The sequence below is a fragment of the Eptatretus burgeri genome, chromosome 3, assembly GCF_056783735.1.
Source record: "Eptatretus burgeri isolate ZD-2024b chromosome 3, Ebu_testis_v1, whole genome shotgun sequence".
NCBI lineage: Eukaryota > Metazoa > Chordata > Myxini > Myxiniformes > Myxinidae > Eptatretus > Eptatretus burgeri.
In genome coordinates, this window is record NC_140963.1 from 137,806,543 (window position 1) to 137,829,042 (window position 22,500).

Genomic DNA, 22,500 nt, shown 5'->3' on the forward strand with positions numbered 1-22,500 from the left:
AGTTAACTGAATGGATATAATCAGGCGAACATTTCTTTATCAAACATCGTTTTTTGTGATGAGGCCACATTTCACATTTCAGGCAAAGTTAATCATCACAATTGTAGGATATGGGGAGAAGAAAATCCACATGGATTGCATTGTTGCGGTTTTGGAAATACCTTGGAGAGTTCCATTCAACACATAAAAGAACCGTGGAGTTTAGATATTTCCAGAGTGATTCTGTTCCGTTAGGTTACCCATGCCATCGTATCAGTGGACAGGGAAATGCTGTGATTGTCGTTAGAACCTTTAGACCATGTGGAGGTACTCGCTATTGTGCTGTATCACGTGATTGGGTTTTCGTATATCATGCCTCGCCCACTAGGGGTGGCAGGAATGTACATCCGGATGCGCAATAAAGCGGAGTTGATGCTGGCACGCTTGCTTCTCGTGTCCCACTGCACCTCGTACACTCTAGTTGGCTGACGAGGATGGTTGAAAACGGACGTGTGCCCGTTTTCGTCGGAGACGACTTCGAATTGTTTTCGGAACAATTGGGATGCTATTTCCATGCGAATGATGTGGTCGACGAGAGCAAACAGAAGTCGATCTTGCTCGCTTCGCTTTCGGCGGAGCAGTATCGACTACTGAGTGATTAGTTGGCGCCGGACAAGCCCCGTGATGACGGGCTGTCGTTTCGGGACATTGTGGAGAAGATGAAAGCACACATGGCGCCGGAGAAGTCATTACAACTCGCTCGATACCAGTTCGATCGCCTCTCGAAAGGGGCAGAGGAACGCGTCGCTGATTTCATGGCGCGGATTAAGCATTCTTCCGTGGCCTGCAAGTTCACGGCGGGGGAGCGTTCAGCGCGGCTCAGAGATCGTTTTATCGCTGGTTTACAAGATGCGAAGATTGTTTCGGCGGTTCTCCGGCTGAAGGGTGAAGCCATTACATTCGACTCGGCGGTCAGCGCGGCTACAGCGGTCGAGCAGACTCGCGGAGATGTTCGGGCCATCACCGACCACGCGGGGTCGCGAGCACCCCGGGACGCACGCACGATCTTCGGTGCGGGGCGGACGTCGCCGCACGGCCGCACGTGCGGCCGCATGTGCGGCGAGGTGACCCCGCGGACGTGTTTGGGATGCGGAGGTCGACACCTGCGCCGTGCGTGCCCGTATAACGGCACCGTGTGTTTAAATTGTCACAAGGTGGGTCATCTGAAGCGTGTGTGCCGTGGGGTGCCGGCCACCGTTAGGGTCATGGACGGCGATGTGCGAGGCGACCCGGGGCGGAACCGGCGGCCGTTGTTGAGCCTGTTTTCAATTGGCCCTGCGGCGGCGCACCCGATGACTGTGGAAATCAAAGTGAACAAAACGCCGATCACGTTCCAGGTCGATACGGGAGCGGCTGTGTCGATCATCGGCGAACAGACCGCGCGTAGATTCAACGGCCTGAAGCTTATCAGGTCCAACCTCACACTGTTCACGTACACCCGCGAGAAGATAACGCCAGTCGGGATGGCAGACGTGTCTGTGCGGTACCAAGGCCAGGTCGCCACGCTTCGGGTATACGTCGTGCGGGGGAGGGGACCGTCTCTCCTCGACCGAGATTGGCTGGCCCGCATCAGGCTAGACTGGGCCGCAGTTCACCTTGTGCAACCCGTGCCGAGCTGGTGGGAAGATCAGTTGGAGAAGATTCTTCAAAGACATCAAGGTTTGTTTTGCGACGACCTTGGGAAACTCAAGGGCATGGAGGCAAAACTCTTCCTGAAGGAGGGGGTGGTTCCTCGTTTTTGTAAACCACATCTGGTGCCGTATGCCCTGCGGGACAAGGTCAAGGGTAAACTGGATAGGCTGGAGGCCTGTGGAGTGATCGAACGGGTGTCGTACTCAGATTGGGCCACCCCGGTTGTCACGGTGCTGAAACGGAATGGAGACGTCCGATTGTGCGGGGACATCAAATCCACGGTTAACCCGGGGCTCAGCGTGGAGCAATATCCACTGCCGTCAATCAATGAAATATATGCGCGATTGGCAGGGAGTCAATACTTCATGAAGCTAGACCTGCGTGATGCATATTTTCACCTGGCGATGGATCCCGGGAGTAGCGAGCTTTTGACAATCAACACGTGTCAAGGACTCTATCGATATACCCGACTCTGTTTTGGGATTGGTTCGGCCCCAGCCTTGTGGCAGAAAGCCATGGATCAGGTTTGCATTGGCCTACCCGCTCAGACCTACCTGGATGATGTGCTCATTGCGGGGAAAACGGCGGACGAGCACCTTGCGAACATTGCCCAAGTGCTGATGAAGCTAGAAGTGTGCGGCCTGTGCTTGAACAGGGACAAGTGCGCGTTCTTCAAGCAGCGCTTGGAATACCTCGGGCACATCATCACGCCGGAGGGGCTGTTGAAAGGTCCTCGGAAGGTGGAAGCGATTCAACACATGCCACCGCCTCCCGACAAGACGCAGCTGCGCTCGTTCATTGGTATGGCCCAGTATTACCAAAGGTTCGTGCGAGGGCTCAGCTCACAACTTGCGCCGTTAACACGGTTGCTCAGGAAGGACGAGCGCTGGGCTTGGGGGCCTGCACACCAGGCGTCGTTCGACCGCGTCAAGCGGATGCTCACAGAGGATACGGTCCTCGTGCACTACGAGCCTGCGCGTCCGCTCCTATTGGCATGCGACAGCTCTGCATATGGCATCGGGGCAGTTCTCTCCCACAGGATGGACGATGGTTCCGAGCGGCCTGTTTGTTTTGCATCCCGGACCCTGTCCGCAGCAGAGCGGGGATATGCCCAGATCGAGCGCGAGGCTCTCAGCCTCGTCTGCGGTGTGCGGATGTTTCATCAATACCTGCTGGGGCGGCATTTCACTTTGCAGACGGATCACAAACCACTTCAATTCATCCTGAGACCCGAATGCGGGGTGCCGGTGGTAGCGGCCGCGCGAATACAGTGGTGGTGTCATTGTGATATTCAGTTCCGAAGCACCGAGAAGCATGCCGTGTGCGGAGGGTCCAGCTGCGTCTGAGTTGGCCGACCGGGTCGATGTGTTCGCGCTGGGCCAGGTCCAAAGCGGGCCGGTCACAGCCAGACAGGTAGCGGTGAAATCTGCTCGTGATCCGGTGCTCGCCCGTGTCGTCCAGGCGATTTCTACGGGGAATTGAAGCGATCTGCCTTCGACACCGGCATTTCAACCTTTCACGTCACGCGCATCGGAGCTGTCGTTGGTCCAACGGTGCGTTATGTGGGGAATGAGGACGGTGATTCCACCGAAGTTCAGGCAGCGGTGTTTGGAAAAACTGCATGTCAGTCACCTTGGCGTCGTGAAGACCAAGAGTCTTGCTCGTAGCCTGTTGTGGTGGCCGGGGTTGGACAAAGACATTGGGCAGTTGGTTAAGCGTTGCGCCACGTGTCAAACAGATGCTGATAACCCGCGTCGAGCCTCGGGACTATGGCCTACCCCAGGCAGAGCCTGGCAGAGGGTCCATGTAGATTTTCCGGGGCCGGTTAATGGCAAAATGCTTTTGATTGTGATCGATGCACTCTCTAAATGGCCAGAGGTTGTAGTAATGCAGCATACATCAGCAAATATTACAGGAGAGAAACTGTGGACGATCTTTGCTAATAAAGGGTTACCGGAGATCCTGGTCTCTGATAACGGTCCGCAGTTCATCGCGGGTGTATATTATGAGTTTATGCGCCAAAATGGTATTCGACATCTAAGGTCCGCACCGTATCATCCTGAGACGAATGGGCAAGCTGAGTCGTTTGTTAAGATGTTGAAACGGGCTTTGCGCAGGGGGGGGGGGGTGTTGCACCTGTGCAGACGGTGGTCGATGTCTTTTTGCTCCATTACAGGAATGCAATTCATCCTGTCACGGGTGATTCGCCTGCCATTCGTCTCTATGGATGGGCATTGCGGTCCAGACTGGATTTGCTGCGACCTGGAGGGTCGGGGAGTGGGGCGGTGTCGCGTCCGACGTGGCTGCGCGGCTTCGATGTGGGACAGTGGGTAATGGTGCGCAATTATTTCCACAGTTCCAAATGGGTGCCGGCTGTGGTCTCTGTGGTGCTGGGGCCGGCGAATTGCATGGTGCGGACTGATGGTGGGAAAGTGTGGAAGCGGCACGTGGACCAAATGCATGATCGCTGTCCAGCGTCACCCCCCCACCCCTCCCCCGGGCCGAACGATGTGGGTCCCCCACCTGTAATGTCGCCGGCGCCAGACGTTGTATCGCCAGGCCCGGATGTGCCGACGCCCAGGGGGTCTTCGCCTGATTCTGTCCTACCCGGGGACGTCGGGCAGGCTGGTCGGCCGGGGGCGGTTGTTATTGCGGATGGCGCGAGTCCGGCGAGGGTGTCACCTCGACCGAGCCGGGAGGCGTCTGAGCCTGGGCTGTCTGGCAGCGCTGCCCATCCGAGGGGGTCAGGGTGCGGCCGCGGTACTTGGAGGATTATGAGTGTTGATTGGTTTCGGTTGGTCATGTTATGATTGTCCTTTCATCATTTTACGAGGGGAGGAGTGTGCTGTATCACGTGATTGGGTTTTCGTATATCATGCCTCGCCCGCTAGGGGTGGCAGGAATGTACATCCGGACGCGCAATAAAGCGGAGTTGATGCTGGCACGCTTGCTTCTCGTGTTCCACTGCACCTCGTACTATACACTCTAGCTATGACCTTCAGAAAATGATTTTCGTTGTGCAGATCACAAATCTGGATGAAATTTGGCATACTTAAAGAATTTTAGATGCTGAGTCCAAATCCACTTGTTTCCACATCGAGGATGTGACACAATTGGTCATTTTTGGCAATTAAAGATAACACCGAACATTAAAGCACGATTTTGACACAGAAATGAAGAATCAAGGTTAGACTGATATGTACGTCAAAGAAAACTCTTGTGAGGTATTAAAATGATACAATGTTTATACAGAGCCCTATTCACTGTTATTAAAGATGTTTATAATTAAAGGTCGTAAACTGAAGCAGTTACATATTTTTACCGGCCGAAAACGTCTGGACCGACCAGACAGGCCTTCGAGTTGACAAAGGCAATTTTTTGCTTAAAAGGCAGCCACACTGGCTATTAAAGGTAGTTACATTGACTATTAAAGGCAGTTACAGCGCCTGTTAAAAACAGTTACATTGGCTCTTACGGATTAAATCAAAGACAAAGAGACTGCACGACTCAGCCTGATGAAAAGTAGAACCGCCACAAGAAGATTACTGTCTTAGAACTCCAGTATTTCTTGCTCTGAAGCAGTTGCTGAAGTGGCCAAAGTGGCCAAAGCACGACACACTCAAGTCCGCGGAAGTGGCTGACGGTGCAATGACACCTGAACTAATATTGACGAGTTCAAGGTGAGCGCCGGAGAAAGGGTTAATCATTTGAAGTATTGTGTCCATCACTTGTACCACCACTGCTTCGTTCTTCTTCGAGCTCGACACATCCAAATCCTTTCTCGTTCGGGGCTCGTTGTGGATACCCGCCATGCACTCACATTTCCTTGCGATTTCCGCACGTGCTGGTTGGGACAGGATCCACTTCTTCACAGCTGTGCTTTTCTGAGTGTAACCAATGATGCCTCCACTGGTCTTGCTGTCCCTATTTAAAGTCTGCTCTATGATCTGATCACACGCAACACTACTAAATCCATAACGAGTATGCCGTTGGGAAGTCCATTTGCCGTCCATGAACGCTTGATAGGTGTCTGGTTGGGAGTGCTCTAGCCCGGCCATTTCCAGCCAGAAAACGGGTTAGTACCTTGCATAGTTTAGGTGATCGGACGCAAAGTACCAGGGCATTGACGCTCTCGTGATTGCAAAGTGTTTCGGCCAGTTCGAAGTACGAGTTGCCCGTATAAGCTCTTGTGCTAGCTCCACCATTTCCAAGTAGGGCCATGTAATGTCCACACTTTGGTGTTTGTTCAGGTCATATCTCACCATGAGTGCTCCCGAGTATAGAACATGTAAATTGAGGTCCGAGTCACCCTGCTGTGGACCCTGGCTGGCTTCATCCTCTGTAGTTGACTCTGTTTCTGTTGTAGCGCTCCTGTCTACAACAGCAGCCTGAGCAATGGAACAAATATCAATGTCCTTCATGTACACCACTTCGCTCTCAGACATTTTATTGGACGATAGAAAATCATGTCTGGGTACCGTTCTTGCCTGGTAGTTGGCCTTATCCTGACCTTCGCATACTCTGAGTAGGTCATTGAACATCTCGCACAACTTCTTCATATGTATAAATTGCTTTCCATCAATGAGTCTTACCTGAATTACTTTATCACAGAAAATGTCAAATGTTGAGTCATAGTTCACTTTCTGAGTTTGGACTATACTTTCACTCTGTCTGTGCTATGTGTCATTCATACTCATAACATTTATGGTGATAAACTGCCAGCGCCACACAGTCTTTATCCTTTATAGTTGTCATTATTCTCACAGCACGTTCATCTCTCCTCTGCTCAGCAGTTTCCCTCAGCTTTCCTCCATCCTGTGTTTCTGCCAGGGACAACTGATCACGTTGAGATTTTCCTTTGACACAGATGAATTTGTCTTTTTTCTGGCATATCACACAAATTCTTGGCAGTACACCAGCTGATTTGCCAGCCACCCCTTCTACAGAGGTTCTGAGGGACTTTCTACGTATTTTGTGGTATGAGTGCCCCTCTTCTTCTAGTCCGCCCACCACCTCACTGGCTGTAGCAGAAACTACAGTAGTGCTGGCTTCTGATTTCCTTTTCCTGGCTTCAGTGCGTTTTATATGATCCTTGTTACAAAACGACGCATAGCAGAACCGGTGACAGCCGGCATCCACAGGAGGATCAGTCATTGGCAGCAGTTTCATCATTTGATCAGCCAGCAAACGGCATTTGTTGATAGTTTCACTATCTGTGGCATCGCACCAAGCCTTCGCACACTCACATACCTTACGCCAGCTCTTATCCGTGAATTGCATCACTTTCTCATCATCCTCCCCGCCCAAGTGTGAAACAACGCATATTTGGTTGTTGAAAGACCAAAAAAATCACTCGAAATCACCAGACAACCATGGGTGCCGCCATCTTGATTCATTGTTTGCTGGTAGTTTCCTCCGCGATTACAAGCATGCCACGCCCACTTCACAGTGGTAATTTCAAATGGTAATAACTGTCGGTGTGTCAACTTGTGCATATGGAAACAAGTAGGAATTCCAATGGTGTGTTCTCATGAATGTACAGGGTGAATTTCGTTTAGATTGGTGATCTGCACAACGAAACTGAACGAACCGATCCACGTCCACATGACCTACTTCCCCAATGTTCTCTTCCTCATTTCAAAACCCTCACTCTCAAGCACCTCTCGTCAAACCCTCATGTTCCAACACCCGTACTCGAACCTCCATTCTCATGCTTCATTTCCAAACCACTTCACTTCACCAGTGCTTCAACCAAATAATCGCCATTCCAGCGCTGCAACTGTCGTAATCCTGCAGCGGACGAATCCCAGTGGCTTGATCGTAGCGCACCACAGCCAATTGGGGTTGGATGCCGAAAGAAAGCGGACGTGAAAGGAGAGACAGTCCAGGGACAATAAAAACCCATGACTGAGTAATTTGTGGAGAGTTCATGTGCAGTACAGAAGAGAAGAGAAGAGAAGAGAAGAGAAGAGAATGGTGCAGAGCAAGACGGCACTGAGGGCTGAGTTCCGAGTCCAGATCCTGAGGGAGTTCGCGTCCTGAGGGAAGGAGACCACGCCGGGTCTCTTTAACTTTTAACATTGGATCCCTTTAACTTTAAAGCCAGTCTTCACTGCGCACGCAGCAGTTAATGAAGTAAAATGAATTTGTTCAAATAATTACTTTATCCACAAAAGAGTTGAGGCTTATTGCAGAACAACGCCAAAGCCATCGCAAAGTTCAATCGCCCGTGAAATAAGCATTACAGAAAATCCGCCATGTTGCCTGCTCATCTGTGTTCACATCACGTGGTACGTCTGTTTGGGATTCGCGCAAATCTTTCGGATTCCACAAATGTATTTATTTGGTTTGCAGTGGAGCAAAACAAAAAAAAGCTAAAAAAAAAAACTTTTCTTAAAACATCCATTCTTCACCAGATTTGCTTTGATTCCCTGTAGAGCACCTCACGAAACCTCAAAAAATAGGCACTGATCTGGCAGACACTATGGATAGGCAGTCCATCTGGGGGACAGGGCATGAGGTCTAGCAGTGAATGCATTAAATCATATAGCTCAATGAAGCTTGTTAATTTTGGCACATTCCGAAAATTTTTGTTCACTTAATATAATTCTCCAAACAGGAGAAAAAGATAAGTTTGATGCTTTGTAAATTTCACATTTTCTTGTGCATGTTCAGTCATGGCCAAAAATATTGGCACCCTTGCACTTTTTTCAAATAATGCACCATTACTTCCAGAAAATTGTTGAAATTAAAAAATGGTTTGGTGTCTACAGATGTATTTCTTTGGTTTGCAGTGGAACAAAAGAAAGAAAGCTGAAAGAAGTTACTAAATATTAGCTTATTCCACACACAAATCCTAAAATTGCCCATACAATAATATTGGCACCTTTCAGAAGTTGTTAGAAATAATTAAATTTCAAGCAGGTGATTATCCTTTACTTTGGAATTGAACTCACCTGTGGTGGGATGCAGGTGCCTGCAATATAAAAATCACTCATTCAACCAGTTTGAATCGCGAAAAGGAGTCATTCTGCTGATTTGTGTCACTGTGTGTACCACAATGTGCATGGAGAAAACAAAGAAAACCAGATAATTGTCTGAGGAGGTCAGACACAAGATTGAAGCCAAGCATGGACAATCTCAAGGCAACAAGTCCATCTCCAGAGACCTTGATGTTCCTGTATCCACCGCACACAACATTAATCAGGAAGTTTAAGGCTCATGTCACTAGAGCTAAACTGCCTGGACGTGGCCGCAAGAGAAAACTTGATCAAACATTGCAGCGAAGGATTGTTCGAATGGTGGAGAAAGCACCTCGAGCAACTGCCAAACAGATTCAAGCTGACCTTCAAACACAAGGTACGACAGTTTCAACGAGAACCATCCGTCGCCAACTCAATGAAAGGGGGTTCTATGTTTAGAGACCTAGGAGGACTCCACTGCTGAGAGAGTGACATGAGAAAGTCTGACGAGAGTTTGCCAAAACACACCTGAAGGAGCTACAATCCTTCTGCGAGAATGTCCTGTGGACAGATGAGACCAAATTAGAGCTTTTTGGTAAAGCACATCATCGCTATGTTTGCAGAAAACAAAATGAAGCCTTCAAAGAAAAGTACACCTTTCCTACAATCAAACATTGAGGAGGTTCAGTGATGTTTTGGGGTTGCTGTGCTGCCTCTGGCACTGGGTGCCTTGAATGTGTGCACGGCATCATGAAATCAGGAGATTACCAAGGAATTTTGGAGCACAATGTTCAACCCAGTGTCAGAAAGCTGGGTCTCCGTCAAAGGTCATGGGTCTTGCAGCAGGACAATGACCCCAAGCATACTTCAAAAGAACCCAGTAATGGTTCAAGACAAAACGCTGGACTGTTCTAAAGTGGCCAGCAATGAGACCAGATCTAAATCCCATTGAACACCTGTGGGGAGATCTGAAAAAAGCAGTTGGGAGAAGGCACTCTTCAAATCTGAGAGAACTGGAGCAGTTTGCACAAAAAGAGTGGGCCAACCTGCCAGTAGAGAGGTGTGGGAAACTCATTCATGGCTATAAGGAAGTGCTTGACTGCAGGTATTTTGTCCAAAGGTTGTGATACCAAATATCAAGTCTCGGGTGTCAATAATTTTATCAATGTCATTTCTTTTTATTTTTTGATTTAAAAGGATATATTAAGTTCTGAATCAAAAACAAAGTTTCTGTAATATGAACAGTGAAATAAGGAATTGTGGAGACCAAATACTTTTGTCATTTTCAACTTTTTAGAGAAAAGTGACTTATTTGAAAAAAATTGCTCAGGTGCCAATATTTTTGCCCATGACTGTGTGGAGAAGGAGGGAACATAGCCTTGCTTGCTTTAAGTAAATAGGTATATCGGCTTAGTTATAAGATTAGTTATTTCTTTAAATTATCAGATTTCACAACAGATTTCGACACTTTAGTCCGGACGATATCCAATCCTCAAAACCGAAATAATATTTCGATGATATACTTTAATTAGTCTGTGAGAGCAGATAATTAAAAATCGTATCATATAATGCATGAATTCCCTCCCTGCAATGTCCTAATTTGAAAACTATAGCACCAACAAAAGCGATGTAAACAGCGATTCGTAGCTATGATGAACAGGCATCCGATAATATGAGTGAGGAAAATTAAAAAAAAACAAAAACATTTTATCGGTAAGCAATCGTTGCAACCTGCTCCAAGTGAAGGTATGGTTGAGCAGGCCAAAAAACGTGGCGGCTTCAGACCCCAGTGAGGTTATCTGGGACACACCTTTAGACCCCATATAGAGTGGTGACCGAGGATGCGCCTGATAATCGATATAAATAAATAAGGCCGTTAATTATCTTCAAAAGGGGTGTATTAATTAACCCAAACACCCAATTTTCAGTCATGCACTTCCTTGGTGTTTTCTTAGTAGGCATGCAAAGATTCAGGCTGCTCGGTTTCCTGGTTTTGGAACTATGGGAGGAGACTTACTGACACACTAACACACATTGACATTTATTGGGATAGATAGATGAACAAAAAGTTCTAAAAGGAAACCGATTATGCAAGTTGAATGAACAACAAAGTAAGATGAAATATTCATGACATAACATTCAAGCTAATCATGTAAAACTATGAAAAATATTCATGATCTACCTTCGAAAAGGTTCCGTTTTTGTTCTCAAATGGATAAGGACATCATGATTTAACCACATAAATTACGCATTCTCTCAGGTCCGGTCCCAGAAACATCCAATGGCCCTTTCACAATATATCAATCACCGGTGTCATGCGTTACATACAGCCATGAGCTGCTGGAAGCGAGACTCCTTCTGCTTGGCACGAACCGTCTCCAAAGCCATCGACTGCATGCTGCAGAACTCGGATGCTCCCCTGGTCAGCATTTGTCCTTCTTCGCCAGCAAACTTCACACAGGAACGGACAAGGAAATCATGCACAAGAGCTCCAGTGTGTGGGCAATCACTGGTCATGAGCATCAATGTTAATGTGTCTAACGTAAAGTGGCGAGTGCCTGCACGGGGTGGCGAGTTTGGACTAATTATTTGTGAGAAGCAACGATCTGCTTACATAATCTAGCACGACCTTCCCAATCTCATGAACCACTTGGTTTTTTTCACGGATCTTCTTCATGGACTCATTGAAAGTTTCTGCACCGAGGAGGGCGGGGGTTGGGGAGGAGGATACATAAGAATAAATACAGTACATAAATTCATGTAAACACAAGTAATAAATTCAAAATAAAATGTTCAGAACCTTCATATGGTTGTTCCACAAAACAACATTAGCTTCAGCCAAACTGCATCACAAGCTTTAACCTTCACTCAATTCCTGGCCAAAATGACTGGCTGGCACCACTCCGTTTAAATAAGAGATTACTCTTGCGCAAGCAGCAATTCACCGTGTATGGGAACAATTTGGTCGAGGTTCATGAATATTTGCCGCAACTCAAAAGGGTTGAGAACAGGCTGCAAGCGAGCATAGAACACATCCTGGAGGACCTTCAGGTTCTGCAAGTGCTTCTTCTCAGTTTGGAATAGCTCTGCAAGAGAGTGCAAGGTTCCTGTCCTGAACACAAGATGCAGAAACTCAAACATTTGCATGTCAACAAAAGCACAATAAAACTTGGTAACCTGGCTACAAGCCAAATACCCACCATTTATCACTTCCTGCCGCTTGATCTCACGGGGATTAAGCTTTTTGAGCAATTCCTGATCGACGGAGTTTTGCCAGTTTGGTGCCTCAAGCTCCTGCTCTGACTCATGGTCGTCCTCCGATTGCACAGAGACCAAGGACTGGCGGCTTGGATTCTCAACCTCCGATACCGTTTGGCTCGCAATGCTGGGCGATAGAGGCCACATGTGGAGAGAGATGGAGAAAGAGGTAATGCTGGCAAGTGTGGCAAATAGCAAAAAGGGTTGTTCTTGAATATATCACAGAATCGTTTTTGTGTAACTGAGAGCCAATGGAAGCCATTAAAAAAACTTGCAAACTATAATCAGCTTTGTGCCGTGTTTGCCAAGCCCACACAAGAGACAGGGCAGCTGGGCTGACCTGTCCGAATCACCAGCATCCTCATCAGCTTGAACTTCAGTCGACGTGTTTTCCAGTGAGAGCCGGGACCGCTTCTGTCCCCTCGTTTCCACTGGGGACACAAGATGGTCTGACTGGCGTCGCCCGCCCATTGCTGGTAATCCTTCTCGTCCTAATGTGGAAAAAAGGATAGTCAGGCAAAGTGAGTGAGATTAAGGCAAATACTACATCATCATTGTTAGCACCTGATGATTGTTTGAGTACACATAAAGGAAACCTGAAGGGTTGTTTCGAAAGAGGTGACCAGCAGAAGTATGACACCCGACACAAAAAAAAGTTACAATAAACTGTGAAGGAAATGTAGATAATTGAAAAAGCAAAAAAACATTAAAACTAATAAGTGTGTGAGATAAATATGTACAGTAAAGGAACAAATAGAGGGTGAGGGTTTGGCGGGGGGGGGGGGATGTAGTCATTCTCATCACAATAAAACAATGACAAAGTAAAATACCAACAATACTTGAAATTTATCGAGTTATCTCAAACTGAACATAAAGAGAGCGGTGTATGTACGTACGTATATCTGTATGTCCAGCAACTACCATGAGGAAAATGGGTCAACTGACAACAAATATTCAGGGTACACTCAGGGGGTCCCAACAGGTTTTTTCATGATGAAAATTATTTTGAAAAAATTTTTTTTTTCTGGATTTCTCATCGGTGTGATAATTTGGGTTATTTCTCTATTGTGAGGGACCAGTCCCATTTCTTTGTCCAGTAAGCACTCTGAGACAAAACCATCGACAGATAGGACGGGAAGTTCATATTACGCATCCAATGAGCCAAATTAGAATTGAGACCCCTTCATTAGAGGTCCCACGAGCAAACCAGATTACATGATATTTTCTACATATTATATCCAGACAACATAGTTTTCAGCAAGTAATGCACAAATTGCAAGCACACGAACGGTGGGTAATCTGCTAGTTGTAATCGAAAAATAAAAACCTGATAACTTAACGACCAAACACGATTGCTCAAACAAAACTTCAATCTATACACACATATATATACAGAGATGCCAACTTTTGGAAATCAGAATTAGGGAGGATTTTCAACCGACACCAAATAATGTGCGCGAAGCGCACATCTCGAGCGCGGAGCGCTCGACCCTTGCGGCGGGGTCCAGGGCCCGCCTTAGGGACCTGGAAGCTCTGGGGTTCGAGACGCTCTCTAGTGCCCTCTGAGCCCTATTTTGGAGCATTTAACATGTTAAGAATTCCCACTTTTTGAACAAAAAAAGGGGAAAATTGTGCACTTTTTAATGTTACATGTATGTTAATATTAGTAAGTTAGGGGACAATCAAAGATTAACAAAAAGCACAAAAGAAGCAATATTTTTCTTACCTTACTGGCTGGTACTACTGCTGCTTGCTTTTTCCATGGCAGCTTTGCTGAGTGACAGCTGTGTGGCTCTTTTAGCCCTTCTGATTATGTCTTTGCTGTATTCTCTCTGGTAGCAAGGGGTGCTATGAGCTAGTTTTTCAATTAAGAGAGCTTCCAGGGTTTTGACACTCAAATTGGGACGAAATTCAGTATGATTCTTCTGTACAAGACTGAGTGCCCGCTCACATGATGCGTTCGAATGAGGAATGACCAAGATTCCCTTCATCACTTTGCTCAAATTAGGATACTTCTTGGCACCAGTGCAGGGATCTGTGAGCTGTGAAATCCGATGCCACTGCTCATCCACTCTCACTGTCTCAGTAGCAATTGTAGCTATGGAGGCGTCTGCCTGGTAGTGAGCGAATTCACTCTCAAGACTGTCTATGTCACTATCACCGCCACTGAACAGACAGGGGAATTTCTTGATGAAAAACTCCACACAGTCAAACCCCACTTCTTGGTGTAGCTTAACATCCAGCACCTGAGCATGCTTGGCTAATTCATCATCTAGCGGCCAGGTTTTGAAGATGTAATTGCAGGCTTTCACATAATATGAGCGAACTGCACTGAAGAAACCTTGGATGTCTGACTCACTCAGAGTGAAGGTGGATTTCTTGAGACTCCTTTGTTCCCTTATATACAGTTTGGCATCGTTCCCAATCATGAGGTCCTCATCATTCTTCTGATGATTTCTGTCAGAGAAGGGTACATTTACCAGAGCAACCGATGACACCGATGGTTTCAAAAACCGTACGAAGATATCTTTCAGAAGACCATTCAATTCTCCGTGCAGGAGATGAATACAGGGTTCGTCTCTTTGGAGCAGAAGATTCCCCTTCTCAAAAAGCTTGTTAGCATATCGAAGGAAGAAACAATAGAGTTTTGTTTGTGGAGACAAGAACATCCTGTTGACACGTTTTTCTCTAGATTCCTGCACAGTGTTTGAGGAAGATGCACTTTTAGTTGTAGAACTCGTAGTACACTTAGCCGCAGGGCGATCACACTTGCGTTTACTGCCAGCAGAAGAGGTCAGACTCGTAGTACCAGATCCAATTTTACGTTTGAGGAGAGAGCTTGAGGTAGGTGCAGCCAAGGAAGAAGACCTCTGATTCAAAGGTTTTGCTGAGCTTCTATCAAGTGATTTGGCAAAAGCAGAACTTAACTTGGGTCCTTCTTTGCCTGTAGATGGGACTATCACAGTCTTTCTCGACTCTGAAGGGATCTGCTTTGTAGATGAACGTGATGAAGGGCCGGTGATGCTACCTGCTCTCAGCATTGGTTTTGGTGCTGTCCCTGCTGTCTTCTTCGCAGCAGATACTGCAGTGGTAGTGGTGAATTCTGCTCCACTAGTGCTTGATCCTGCAGTGCCAGTACTGGCAGTAGATACAGTGCCGTCCTTCTTGCTCGTTGTTAGAGTCTTGGCTACAGTTGGTTGCATTTTTCTTCGTACTTCTTCTTTGAAGAAGAGGCGAAGTGGCTCCCACTGTTCAATCAGCCTGTCTAGGCACTGACCAAGGGACAGCCACCTTGTTGCGACATGCTTCAGAATCTTGTGTGTCGGGGCATCACAGAGTTCTTGCAGTGCTTTCACTCCTTTGACGCGTTTACTACTTTTGTCCAAGTAGTAGTAAATATCGATGAGAAAGTCATCTAATTCAATGGGGAAGGCCTGAGCCGCCTTCTTGGCCGTATTGTGCATCATATGGCAAGGGCATCCCATGATGTAGCACTCTGGATTTTGTTTGTGGATATAAGCAGCGACTCCTTTGTGCTTGCCCACCATGACAGAGGCATTATCAGCACAAAAGGAAACACAATTTCCCCACGGAATTTTCCTGTCACTGAACTCATGATCAAGCAGTTTGAAAATGTTTTCTCCAGTGGAATCTTGTTTGCACGCAGGCAAACTTAGCAAACCTTGCTTCACAATCCCAGCACTGTTGTCATAGTACGAAATCAGGACAGGATATAGCTGGGCCTCACCACTGTCATTGCTACCGTCTGTAGCTAGGCTAAATGGAGCTAGTCTAGCAATATCGGCAATAGATGAAGCAGTAACATTTGACAACTCACCAATTACACTGGTCAACAACAAATTTGTTGTCTGCATTTTTTAAGCTGATTTAGGACGAATCTGATGCGCTGAATCCAAAACTCACATTAGTTTTGTTCAATCAGGTCAAGTTTTTGAGATGTGGCCACATGTCGTTTTTTACATTTTTGTTCACATGTACGCATGTGTGGAGCATTTTAGAAGAAGTTGGTGGGGGTAAAATGTCATGTCAAATAATTGTTTTGATTGGAAATAATTATTTTAATGACAAGAAGTATTCAGGTACGAAAGTTCTAGGTGATTATGTCGAAAAGGGATCAGTTTGAAGTCAAAAAACCTCAAAATCTTCCAAAAATTGGTGAGGCAAAGCATAAAGTTCGTGGATCAAAACTAAAGTTAATGGGGCAGATTTTGTAATAATGTGATACAAAAAAGTTGTATTTCTTGAAATAACGAACTCTGAAGAATGTACAATACCTACATGCGCCAATTTATGACATGCGCTTCTGCTCAAGCTTGGAGTGCCACAGTACGAACCCAAAATTGGAGACTGTTCATTGACAGCAGCAAGCGATCACTGAAATGTGTTCTGCTACACAACGGCAACCAGTTTGCCTCTGTACCCATCGCTCACTCGACTACACTGAAGGAGAAGTATGAAGCGGTGAAGTACGTGCTGGAGAAAATTGGTTATGATCAGCATAAGTGGTTTATTTGTGTTGACCTGAAGATGGTGAACTTTTTGTTGGGACAACAGTCTGGCTTCACCAAGTACCCATGTTTTCTGTGCATGTGGGATAGTAGGGACCGTGCTCAGCATTACACGAAGAAGGACTGGCCTGTGCGGGAGGAATTGGTGCCATGCAAAGAAAGGAACGTCATCAACGACCCTCTGGTGGACAGAGACAGAATACTCTTCCCACCGCTGCACATCAAGCTCGGCTTAATCAAGCAGTTCACCAAGGCTCTGGACAAAGATGGTGACTGCTTCACTTACTTGTGCCAGGCTTTTCCAGGATTGACCGTGGAGAAGTTGAAAGCTGGCATCTTTGATGGTTCTCAGATCCGTCAGCTCATCAGAGATTCAGAGTTCAAAAACTCAATGAACGAAGTGGAACTGGAAGCGTGGAAGACATTTGTTTCGGTAGTGAAGAACTTTCTTGGCAACAATAAGGCCAGAAACTATGCAGAACTTGTCAACAACATGCTGATTGCTTTCAGAAACCTGGGCTGCAACATGAGCATCAAGATGCACTACCTATTTTCACATATGAACCGGTTTCCTGAGAACCTGGGTTCAATGAGTGACGAGCAGGGGGAGAGATTCCATCAGGACATGAAGGAGATGGAGACCAGGTATCAGGGTCGCTGGGACGCAGTCATGATGGCTGACTACTGTTGGAATCTGAAGAGAGACCTCCCTGCCGCTGAACATTCCAGGAGTTCGAAGAAACGGAAGTTCAAGCCCTGAAGTTTGAACAGTGGTGACGCAACATGCAATTTACTTGTACTTACCTTTATCAATGCCCACCATTCAGATGACAGTAATCGATGTTTCTATCATGTAATCAATAAATGTTGTTGGCAAAACATTTTTTTTTCTTAAAAACATGTTTAGGATGATATGTGTTGACAAAAATCAGCTGATAATGCCACAAAAATGTAATTGATTTTGTCACAAGATCTGATTTTTTCAAATCAACTTAGCACAAAAACCTGACCTGATGGAGAGAAACGGATGCCATTTCCTGATTCAGCAGTGCCAGAATACCCTAATTCACTTGTAGAAATATAGACAACATTCAGAAAGTAAAAAATTGTTGACCAGTGTTCTTTTTTTCTTCTTTGTTCTTGTTCTTTTTTTTTTGTTCTTTTTTTTTTTTTTTTTTTTTTCTTGCTTTTTGTTCTTGTTTTTTTTTTTTTTTTGTTCTTGCACATCTTGCACATCTTGCAAGTTTTTGTTCTTGCACATCCATACTTTGAAGCAACTTTTGAATCTGGAAACATCTTTTGAAATAGAGGTCCAGCATGATCTGAGACTGATATGGGCAAGTTATGTTCCACAATAAATCCACTAAAGAGAAGTTCCGCTCGGGTAACATCCTCTTCCTCGCTTGTCCCTTGTTTGGTGAAATAATTCAGAAGTGTACCGGTACTCGTGCTCGAAGATCTCTCCTTTGCAATGTCTGTGTGCCGTTTGCTTCCAACGTGCTTCCGAATATCATCGCGACCTCCGTGCTCAACTGAAATATCAACGCTGCATACTGTACAATACGCATGATGAATTCCTCTTTCAGACTTTCGAATACACGGGTATTGGAGACTGTATTCGGTCTTGTACTTCTGAGACCATTTCTTGGTCTTCGTAAGCTTCTTTTCTGCCATTTCGTAATCAACATCGAGGGCTTGAAGCATCGGTAACTTCGAAGTCGATGTTCCACAGCTGCAGCGCGACTCGTAGAACTCTAGCGGCTGTTAAACACCGCACGGTGGTCGCGACCGCCGGGCTGGTACGGGCCCAGCTGCATGCAGTGAGCGTATCGCATGCATATACACTGTGCACACATACCGCATGCACTGTATTGCACACATACCGCATGCACTAAATCTCAGTGCATGATCGCATAAGCGAGATCCAGACCCAATGTTTCGCTGCTCCTCATTTGAATTTGCATTTTTTTACGTACAATTTGCTAGCAGCGAACGTTATGGAGTTACCACATGCTATACGTAGCAGACGATGCTTTTCATTCAACTCTCATACTAGTACATTCTGATTAGTGAACAGTGCAAAAATATCAAAATTTCGGGAGGATAAGGATAGTGATCGTAAGGGCGGGAGTTTGGGTGAATTTTCGGAAGCCTCCCGATGAAATCGGGAGGGTTGGCATTGCTGTATATATATATATATATATATATATATATATATATATATATATATATATATATATATATATATAAATATATATATATATATATATATATATATATATATATATATATATATATATATATATATATATGTAAATATATATATACAGTCATGCGCCACATTACGACAGTTCGGTCGACGACGGACCGCATATAAGACCGGTGGTCCCATAAGATTATAATGGAGCTGAAAAATTCCGATGGCAGAGTGATGTTGTAGCCATAGTAGCGCTGCCAGTCATATAAAAGTACAGTGTTGCACATACAATTATGTACAGTACATAATACTTGATATTGATAATAAACTACAGTGTGGCCCCGTTATAACGCGATTGTTGAGGTCCATAAAATGTCATCGTGAAAAAAGCGGGGTCGTGCTAAATCGGGATTCAAGAAAATCAGGGTTCAAACTGACCAAATGTTGACCGAACATCCGAAAACACCCCTATTTTTGCCATATTTGACCCATTTTTTGCACGTTCACCATCTTGCAAGTAAATTAACTTTGCATGAAAGAATTCTGTGAATAAACCGTTGTTGTTTCAGTCGAGATTAAAACACAAATTAATATTTGGTAAAGCTTTTATGTTGTTAAAACATTCGCACTGTTCCGAAAATATATCACACAAGTGACAGGTGCTCGTTTCTTCATTTGTAAATTATATCGATGCAATGATTATTTATAAAATCCAAACGCTATTCACTCACCTTTCTATAATCGATGTGGGAGGAGATTGTAAGCAGCCGCTAACAAAACACATGGCCGTCATGAACAGCACAAAGTTAAAATTAACGTACTTTCTGTCCATCTTGGATGTGTGTTACAAATGCCGACAGCATTCAGTACAGTAACATGCTGTACAGGTTTGCAGCCGAGGAGCAATAGGCTATACCATACAGCTGAGGTGTGTAGTAGGCTACAACATCTAGGTTTGTGCAAGGTACACTCAATGATGTTCGCACAATGACGACATCGCTTAGGCCTAAGTCACATTTGCCACGGTGGCCATGGGGTCCACAAAATCTACGGCCACTAGCAATTATAGGGCGGCCACAGTATTTCCACGGTCACACAATGTAGCAGTCACATATGTTTTTATTTTTCGGGTAGCTGCACGGCGTATTTATAAATTGTGGAGACCGAAAACGTGGGGGTGCCGTACGGTCTTTGATTTGATGTCGCACGGTGACCTTAGGGCGCGTCTGCGGCAGCCATAGAATTTTCAAAGCAGACGCAAGGTGCCCGCAAGGCGACCGCAGGGGGGCCCTAAGGCGAACGTGGGGCCAGACGGACGGTAACGAGTGGGTTTTTTTTAACCAGTTCTTTTGTTTCGGCTTGTCGAATTGCTACGGCGAACGTAGAAATGAAAAAAGTTATAACACCGCGCTATAATTCCACGGTGACCCCTACGGCCTATAAAAGATAGCCAAACGGCGTAGGGCCACCCTGAGGCCACCGCAGAAACTCTGCGGCCGCCGCACGTTTCTGTCAATTCAGAGGGCGTACGGCTGCCGTATCCTCGCCGTAGAGCAAATGTGACTTAGGCCTTAATGACGCATTTCGCAGAACGTATTCACGTCGTAAAGTGGCACAGGACTGTATACGTGTGTGTATATATATATATATATATATATATATATATATATATATATATATATATATATATATATATATATATATATATATATATATATATATATATATATATATATATATATATATGAAAAATAGACACATAAATATATATATATATATATATATATGAAAAATAGACACATAAATATATATATATATCAGACTGGACAACGTGTAAAGCAAGACCTGTAAAAAATCACACTGAGTGCAGTCAACCATCACCAATCATATATATTGCTGGAATGTTGCGAAAGACTGTGACGCAACCCGTTCATTCAAGTTGTGTAAGTGGAGCACACAGCAGGATCAGTCCCGTTACTTTTTCGAAGAACTTCGTATATATATTTATATATATATATATATATATATATATATGTATATATATATATATATATATATATATATATATATATATATATATATATATATATATATATATATATATATATATATATGAAAAATAGACATGTATATACATACACACATAAACATATATATATATATATATATATATATATATATATATATATATATATATATATATATATATATATATATATATATATATATATGAAAAATAGACATGTATATACATACACACATAAACATATATATATATATATATATATATATATATATATATATATATATATATATATATATATATATATATATATATATATATATAGTTATGGAAATAGCCATTATTGGACTACTAAATATAGGATTAGCTCAGATCCCCCATTAAATAAATGTTTAGCTAGGTTGTGTGGTAAAATGGACGTTACATGTGTGTCGGGAGGTGTAGGATGCATGTTTTATTGTTCGTACAGTGGTGGTGTGCCAAGGGGTCATTCTACCTCAGTTCACCCAAGGTTGTAACCCGACCCCCTCAGATTTGGCTAATTTTTTTGCATGTATGTTACATATGATAGTCTATGTTCACATACAAAATTTGAGCTAAATCGGAATAGGGGTTGACGAGATATGACCTTGAGAACTTTTGACCTTTTCGGCTAATGTCGAGTTTCCACCAAAATTCAAATCCTCATATCTCAGCAACCCCTTGCCCTGTCTCGATTATGTTGGTGTCTTTGGAAAGGTAATTGTCGGTAGAATGCAAATCCAGCATCGGTTCGTCGATCTAGTTAAGTTAGGGGTGGATTATTTGTTGACCTGACATTTGACCTTGTCCTTGACCTTGAAGACCTCGTGACCTTGCATGAAAAAGATCATACTGTCTACTATAACATATCAAAAAACTGGAGGGGTAGTATTTTTTGTTCGAGATATTTTCGGCCAAAGTTGCAAAGGTCGTAAAAATGCAACCAAACCAAGTTTGGTACATATATATATATATATATATATATATATATATATATATATATATATATATATATATATATATACATATATATATATATATATATATACATATACATATACATATACATATACATATATATATATATATATATATATATATATATATATATATATATATATATATATATATATATATATATATATATATATATATACATATACATATACATATATATATATATATATATATATATATATATATATATATATATATATATATATATATATATATATATATATATATATATATATATATATATATATATATATATATATATATACATATATATATACATATATATATATATATATATATATATATATATATATATATATATATATATATATATATACATATATATACACATATACTAGCGATACCCATGCACATGCACGGGATAGCAGTACAACATAGCTGGTAGCAGACGACAGGCCGTACACGGGGAATGACAAAATGCAAGTGGTCCTATGGAACGCCAAGACTTCCCAGACATTGTCGGCATGTCCGCTAAGTGTCACAGCAATTTCATAGGGATCGTGTGATGGCGAGTCGAGTTTTTAGTGTGCAAGCTTGGTATTATGATAGAGATATACATAAACATACATACATAGTGTTACGGGTGTGGAAATTCACAGATCACCATTCAGGTTCCCCGAAGATCAGTTATGTCGATAAGTGTGTCCAGATAGATTTCCCCACCGATGTCTAACGGGATTTATTCGTGCAACCGGGCTGTGCATCTTTGAGTTAGTCGTTATTATTTTGCTATCTTTATTTTGGCAAACAAACAATCATCTCCTCACCACCTCCACCACAACCGCCAACATCTCACTACCT

At 44.0% G+C, this 22,500-nt stretch overlaps 1 protein-coding gene across 7 annotated transcripts in view; it reads right to left on the reverse strand.

The window, feature by feature from the left end:
• LOC147031094 (rho guanine nucleotide exchange factor 11-like) overlaps positions 1-22,500 on the reverse strand; it is a 193,948-nt gene that overhangs the window by 77,537 nt on the left and 93,911 nt on the right. For all 7 annotated transcript variants that reach the window (XM_085875811.1, XM_085875809.1, XM_085875813.1 and 4 more), the window contains 5 exons: positions 12,232-12,382; positions 11,834-12,018; positions 11,579-11,719; positions 11,248-11,327; positions 10,962-11,084 (listed from right to left, as the gene is read on the reverse strand). In XM_085875811.1, the coding sequence (XP_085731937.1) occupies positions 10,962-11,084; positions 11,248-11,327; positions 11,579-11,719; positions 11,834-12,018; positions 12,232-12,382 (680 nt within the window). The remainder of the gene's footprint in view (positions 1-10,961; positions 11,085-11,247; positions 11,328-11,578; positions 11,720-11,833; positions 12,019-12,231; positions 12,383-22,500) is intronic.